The sequence below is a fragment of the Aedes albopictus genome, chromosome 2, assembly GCF_035046485.1.
Source record: "Aedes albopictus strain Foshan chromosome 2, AalbF5, whole genome shotgun sequence".
In the NCBI taxonomy this organism is placed as follows: domain Eukaryota; kingdom Metazoa; phylum Arthropoda; class Insecta; order Diptera; family Culicidae; genus Aedes; species Aedes albopictus.
Window position 1 is genome coordinate 360297762 of NC_085137.1, and position 7923 is coordinate 360305684.

At 40.3% G+C, this 7923-nt stretch overlaps 1 protein-coding gene across 1 annotated transcript; it reads right to left on the reverse strand.

Moving 5' to 3' along the window:
• Positions 1-3644: 3644 nt before the first annotated feature.
• LOC109403768 (tubulin alpha-8 chain) lies at positions 3645-5486 on the reverse strand. The gene is given in 3 exon segments (XM_019676636.3): positions 3645-4659; positions 4661-5077; positions 5336-5486. Coding segments are annotated over 3 exon segments (1350 nt in total). The 5' UTR covers positions 5339-5486; the 3' UTR covers positions 3645-3729.
• Between the last annotated feature and the right edge of the window lie 2437 nt (positions 5487-7923).

The following is a 7923-nucleotide window of genomic DNA, read 5'->3' on the forward strand; positions in this document are numbered from 1 at the left end:
AGGTACAACTCCAAGGATTATTTTAAAAATTCCTCCAGAAACTGTTCTTGGGATTCCTCCAGAAGCTCTTCCTGGAATTCTTTCAGAAACTCCTCCAGGAATAAATCCAGGACTTCTTCCAGAAATTCCTCTTGTGATTCTTTTCGGGATTCCTCCTGGAGTTTCTTCAGGAGTTCCTCCAGGAACTGCTACAGGGATTCCTTCAGGAGTTACTTCACGAAATCTTCTTATGATTCTTTAACCATTGCGTCCCTGACGTATTTCGCGTAGGCTCAAATTTTGATGTTCATTTTGCTCTATTTTCTTTAATTTTTACCGGTATTGATGAAAGTTTATTGACAGAGCAACCGGAAATTTTTACCGTTTCATAGAATGCACCGGCTGGTCATGTTAGATGACCGGTTTCGGATTTATACGGAAACCCAGTAGGATACGTCGGTTGCCCAAAAGAGTCGCCTTCAAACAATCTGCTCTTCAACAACGTTTTGGCTATTTTTTCAGTGCTTCTTCCTGGGATATTTTCAGAAACTCCTCCCGAGATTCATTCAGGAATTCCTCTTGTGATTTCTTCAGGAATTAACCAGGAAGAATTCGCCCAGGGATTCCTACAGGAATTCTACTAGGGAAACCTTCGGGAATTCCTTTAGAGATTCCTCTACGAATTCCTTTAGGAATTTCTCTAGAGCTTCTTCCAGGAGTTTTTGTAGGCTAGAGATTCCTCCAGGAATTTCTACAGGCAGGGATTGCTCCAGGAATTCCTCTGGGGATTCATTCTGGAATTGCTCCAGTAATTCTTCAAAGAATTCCTCCAGGGATTCCTTCGGAAATTTATGCAGGAACTCAGTGTTGCCATCATGGATTCCTCCAGAGGTTCTTTCTAGAAATTTCTTCAAGCATTACTCCGGGAATTGCTGCAAGTTTTCTTCTAAAAATTCCTACAGGAAACTCCAGGAATTCCTTCAGAAATTACTCCAGGAGTTCCTCCTTCAGAAATTCATCCAGAAATTCAACCAGGATTTTCTCCAGGCATTCTCCAGGAATTACTTGTACTTCAGAAGTTCCTCCAAGAGTTTCTCCAGGAGTTCCCCCAGGAATTAATCTGGAAATTCCTGCAGGGATTCTTCCAGAGATTCCTCCAGGAATTTCTCCTAGGTTTCTCCAGGAAGTCCTCTACACGGAGAGACGAAACTACCCAAAAGTAAGTTCTTTCCATCCAACTTCGAGGTTGCGTGCGTCAAGCCAATTTTGAGTTGATGGAATCGATGTTTATGTTGGGTGGTTCCCGCTTGCTTCCATGTGAAAAAATACCTAATTTTAAGTTTATTTTCACCCAACCGAAATTTCGACTACGTTGTATTCACTCAAATTTGAGTAGTGTGCTAGAAACTCAGGGTTGGGTTGACGCACTCAACTGCAAAAGTTGGGCTGTTTCTCTCTTTACTCTCTGACAACAATAGAAGGACCGCATGAAAAGGGAGATGAAAAAGAACTCAAAATTGATTTTATAAGTACCTAATTTTGAGTTTTTCAGTTTCTTCGTGTAGGAATTCCTCCAAGCATTCCTCCAGGAATTCCCCCAATGATTTTTTTTATCTGTATTAACGAGATTTTTAGCCCAAGGCTAGTTCATCTCGGGACCCACGCTTTACTTCCCTTCCGAAGGAAGATCTCACATTTTGCGAGTTTGTCGGGAGTGGGATTCGATCCCAGGTCCTCGGCGTGATAGTCAAGTGTTCTAACCACCACACCAGGTCCGCTCCACCTTCCCCCCAATGATTTCAGGAATTGATGCAGGCATTGTTCTAAGAATTCCTTCAGGATCCTCCCCTGGCATTCTCCAGGAATTCCTTCAGAAATTACTCCAGAGTTCCTCCTTCAGAAATCAGAAATTCAACCAAGATTTTCTCCAGGCATTCCTTCAGAAATTTCTCCGGACATTCTCCAGAAATTACTTCAGAAATTCCTCCAAGAATTCCTCCAGAAGCTCCCCCAGGAATTAATCCGGAAATTTCTTCAGAGATTCATCCAGAGATTCCTCCAGGAATTTCTCCTAGGTTTCTCCAGGAAAACCTGTAAGGATTCCTCCAAGCATTCCTCCAGGAATTCCCCCAAGGATTCCTCCAGGAATTTCTAAAGAAACTTCTCTAGGGATACCTTCCAGAATTCCTCCAGCTATTGCTCCAAAAATTCATTAAGGAACTTATCCAGGGATTGTTTTGCGGTCTTCGATGGAAAGTTTCATAAATAATTTTTCTTCAAGAAGCATTGATCGATTTGAATTAAGGAGAATAAGGGCGACCTCTGGGATTTTTTGTTTGAAAGTGTAACTTTTCCCATAGTAAATCCTATGCAAACTTTGGACCGCTTGCGCTAAATTATAATTTCACCGATTGCGCTGAAATTTTGTACAGTTCATATGGGACCTAAATCAGGCCAAACATGTCTAAAGGTCCAATCTGCAGAAGAGAGGCTCTCTTTGGGTTCCCTCTCTTTCGTTAATATCTCAGATGTTTATTTGTATTATGATTGTCTCCTTGCATTCAAAACAATTGTCTTTTGATTTGTACTGCAAAAATAGTTGAAAAGTATACCATTACATTGCAATAATTGAAAGAGAAAGTGAACAAAGAGAGCCTTTCAAATGCAAATAGGACCTATTGAAATGTTTGGCCTGAAATGGGATCTAAAAAGTCGACTGGAGCGAGGATTTATTTTTTCCATACAAGTGTGTCCCATACTAATATAAGAGCCAGGAAATTGTCCAAGAAGTCAGCGACAGCCAGGAATCACAATTCACTCCAAGAAATCTTTTAGGAGTACATCCGCGGATTTGTTCAGGAATCCATCCATGAATTGCTTCAAGAATACCCCCTGCAGCTCCTGCATAGGAATTCCTTCAGAAATTCGTCCTGTGATTCTTTCAGGAATACATCCTGATATTATTTTATCCTACTAGAAGTTATCCATTAATTTCGGGAACTCATCCAGGGCCTCTAGAAGTTTTCCCAGTGATGTTTTGAGGGTGTTTCGGTGTTTCTTTCAAAAGTCCTTTTCAATACTTGTGATGGAATTCCTTCAGAAATTTCCCCGAGAATTTCCTCAAGGGTTTCCTCCAACGATTGTCTAGGACTTACCATAGGGTTCCTTCAGGAATTTCACCAGGGATCTTCTTCCGAAATTCGAGTAGGAATTACTTCAGAAACTCCTCTTGGAATTTGAAGTTGCCTATTTTTTTCCAGAGACTCTTCCGGGTATTCCTCCAGCAGTTTATTCAGCAGTTCCTCCGGGATTCCATTACGAATTCTTAAAATAATTCTCCCTGGGAATCTTCCAAGCAACACATATATGTCGCAGCCCAAGTGACATTTTTTAGTCAAAGAGATTAGAACAGCCTCTTGGAACCATTATAAAACCAAAACAAAAGTTTCTAAGTTTTATAACGGTTCTCAAAACCTCTACAAGACTAGTTGGTCATCAAAATGTTACTTGGATGAAAAGTCACGGCAACGAAGGTTTTGGTTGCGCAGAAGGCAGTGTGACTTACTTAAACAAAAAAGTGTGTATTTATGTAGGTGTCAACGTATTTACTTCGACGAAAAACCACAATATGCCTTTTAGTGCAGCATCAGAAAAAAAATAATGTTAAAAATGACAAATGTGTATTTTTTTGAACTTATACTTAACATAAATGATTTACAAAACATACCCCAAATCTGCAATATAACTATCCTAATACTCATCATCACCGAAAGTTTCATCCTCCCCACCCCTATCGCAACTAACTTCCACATAGTCCTGCTCCAGAGCAGCTAGATCTTCACGTGCTTCGCTGAATTCGCCTTCCTCCATGCCCTCGCCAACATACCAGTGGACGAACGCTCGCTTCCTATACATGAGGTCAAACTTATAGTTCATCCGTTCCCACGCTCCTGCAATGGCCGTCGAGTTTGACAAAAGACAAACGGCCCGCTTTGGTTTGGCGAGGTCTCCTCCGGGCAGTGTGTACGGCCGCTGTTGGTTGACACCTATCTTGAACCCCGTGGGACACCAATCGACGAACATGATGTTTCGTTTGTTCTTTATGGCGGTTATCGCATTGTTGATATCGTTGGGAACGATGTCGCCTCGATAGAGCAGGCAACAGGCCATGTACTTCCCAGTTCGGGGATCGCACTTGACCATCGTGTTCTGGGGACTAAACGCTGCGTTGGTGATCTCCGATACGGATGACAGTTCGTGCTGGGCTTTGGACGCCGATAAAAGTGGCGCATACGACACCAAAGGGAAATGCACCCTCGGGTAGGGAACCAAATTGGTCTGGAACTCGTTCAGATCCACGTTCATCGTTCCCTTGAAGCGTAGCGAGGCCGTTACGGATGATACGATTTGTGCCACCAGGGCGTTCAAATGCCGATAGTCTGGTCTTCCAATCTGGAGATTTTTGGAGCATATGTCGTAGGTGGCTTCGTTGTCCATCATGAAGCAACAGTCCGACGATTCCATTGTGGTATGTGTGGTCAGCACAGTGTTGTAAGGTTCCACGACGGCCGTTGAGATCATCGGGGCAGGATACACAGAAAATTCCAGTTTTGATATCTTTCCAAAGTCCATCGCAATTTGATGCATCAGCAGGGACGAGAACCCCGATCCGGTACCTCCCTCCAAACGATCGGTAAAATAAAAATCCCTGCAGTCCATCGCATTGCTCCGCCAGTTTCTGTACGGCGTTCGAAACCTGCTCGATGTTCTGCCGGCCGACCGTGTAGTGTCCTCGGGCGTAATTATTCGCAGCATCTTCCTTACCGCTGATCATATACAACGGATGATACAGATCCCGATACGGCCCAACTTTGATCTCGTCTATTACGGACTCCTCCAGATCTAGGAACAGGTTGCGCGGCACGACCCGTCCCGATCGAGTGTCGTGGAAAAACGTGCCCATCGTATCGTCGGTATCGTGGGCACGTGAGGATACTTTGCCATCGGCCAGTACGCCATGCTCCAGTGCGAACAATGGCCAGCAGGCGTTTCCAATTTGGCAACCAGCCTGCCCGATGTGGATCGATATGACCTCTCGCTGTTGGAATTGAAATTATTGTAAGTTAAGGCTTCTATTCGGTAATCATTGGAAGTTATGTGTTTAATGTGATAAAGAAGGCATCGAAACGTTTTGATATCGTCCTCGATATATAACCCAACCATTTGTTTGTTTGCAGAATAAGGGTCGTGTATCTATCATGACGAGTTAATTTTTGTTTACTCCACACAAAATGATAGTAGATGTACTACAGTATAGTAGATGTACTACAATATAAACTAAAATTGCTACACTTACCATTTTGTTTCATTAAAATTATATGCTTGTCACCTGAGAATTGAGCTTCATCTTTTATTTTTCGAATGATAACAACACAACATCTCCGCCATTCAATTATCACATGTACTCCATGTACTCAGTATAGGTGGCTGGAAACAGAATACTGCGCATTAGACTGATTCAATATTCAGTAAATTTGGTTTTATTTTCTTTGAGCATAAGTGTTTCAAGAAATCAAACTATTTCGGTGTTGAAGTAAAACCATATAGGGGAACTTACGTATTTTCGTCAGTTTTGTTCTCTTCGTCATGGGGGCTTTTTTGAAACCTTTTGAACTCAGAGTTGGTCTCAAATCCTTCCCAATCAAGCTGAGTTATATGCCTAAATTTCAAGCAATTTGACCCACAAAAACCCTCCATGACGAAGAGAACAGCCCTTTCGATAATATCCTTTCCTCACCCTATATTCAACACAAAAAATAAGTTAGTGTGATAACTTATTTTTTTTTTGGCTCCGGGCCCCACATATCAGGGGCTTCAATAAAATCTCACTTCATGGGTGAAGAAAAAGAGCAACGAAAAAACCATTACCTATGCTGCCGTGAATCGCAAGTCAGTCCCATCTGCATTTTGGGCAAAATTGAATTAATGGCAGTTTTCGATCTTTCTTCGGATGATCTTTCAGCTGTATGAATAAAAATATATACAGTGCCACAATGGTCCGAATCCACGTTTTAGCAGGAAAAAAATCCGTATCTCTGTTTTCGTTTATTTTAGGCAGTTGGTGTCTTCAGAGAAGTTGTTTGAATTTGTTTGCTGCATCTTTTCCAAAAATTTTTGATTAGGGTGGTCCGCGTCTTAACTCATATCTGGAAAAGAACTTTTAAATTTCAAGTCATACGCGATCGAGTTCTTCAGCAAAGTTGTAGGCAATGCTATTTTGAGCAACTTTGCCGAATACGCCGTTTATCTAGCTCTTAATTTGAACATAGTAGGTCAATTTTAAGTTTTGACTTAGGGTGAGCCACCAAAAAACGGTTTTTTCGCAATAACTTTTTTATTTGATTTTTTTCGAAGATGTGAGCTTCGAAGCATTTGAAGAGCAAGTAATGACGCATATTTGTTCTGAACATTGCACGTTGCTAAGTCTTGTCATTCAAATGTTATGGGCAATTTTGACTTAAAATCAACGATGTCTTCAAATGCTTATATCTCTAGGAGCTGGTAAAATAAAAAAGTTCTTTAAGAGGCATTTGGAAGGTCACATATAAAGCCAAATTTGGAGCAAATATTACAAGAACGTTATTTTTTAAATTGGAATAAATCGACTCAAAAAATCCCCTTAAAAAATCGAAAAACTACTTATAACTCATACAATTTTAAAGATAGAGTCAAACTGTCTTTGGAAAAAATGTAGGTTTTTACCATGCCTACAAGTTTTTCATACACGATTTTTTTGCAAAACGTGAAACAAAAGCTTGAAATTGATAATTTGATTCTTCTATGTTTTTCTAGGAAATCAGAACGATTATATTCTTTAAAAACAAATTATCAATTTCAAGCTTTTGTTTCACGTTTTGCAAAAAAATCGTGTATGGGAAACTTGTAGGCATGGTAAAAACCTACATTTTTTCCAAAGACAGTTTGACTCTATCTTTAAAATTGTATGAGTTATAAGTAGTTTTTCGATTTTTTAAGGGGATTTTTTGAGTCGATTTATTCCAATTTAAAAAATAACGTTCTTGTAATATTTGCTCCAAATTTGGCTTTATATATGACCTTCCAAATACCTTTTAAAGAACTTTTTTTATTTTACCAGCTCCATGAGATATAAGCATTTGAAGACATCGTTGTTTTTAAGTCAAAATTGCCCATAACATATGAATGACAAGACCTAGCATCATGCAATGTTCAGAACAAATATGCGTCATTACTTGTTCTTTAAATGCTCCGAAGCTCACGTCTTCGAAAAAAATCAAATAAAAAAGTTATTGCGAAAAAACCGTTTTTGGGGGGCTCACCCTAAGTCAAAACTTAAAATTGACCTACTATGTTCAAATTAAGAGCTAGATAAACGGCGTATTCAGCAAAGTTGCTCGAAATAGCATTGCCTACAACTTTTCTGAAGAACTCGATCGCGTATGACTTAAAATTAAAAAATTATTTTCCAGATTTGAGTTAGGACGTGGACCACCCTAATCAAAAATTTTTGGAAAAGATGCAGCAAACAAATGCAAACAACTTCTCTGAAGACACCAAACGCCTAAAATTAACGAAAACAGAGGTACGGATTTTTTTCCTGCTAAAACGTGGATTCGGACCGTTGTGCAGTGACGATTCGTTCGTTGAGAGCTCGTTAGATGGGCTGTCTCGATGGTTGAATGTTCACTGGTTGGGGCAAAACCCAACTAAAAAGCACTGTCAATCATTGGCGTAACTAGGATTTTTTCCTGGAGGGGGCCCAGGGGGGGCCTGACTTGAGATGAATTTTGAGCGGGATGGGCGCCCGATATGTGAATATGCAAATCAGTATTGTAGTTTTGAGTAATCAAAATGACTGTTTTAGATTTGTTCATAGTTTCGTAAACTATATGAGTACGAACAATT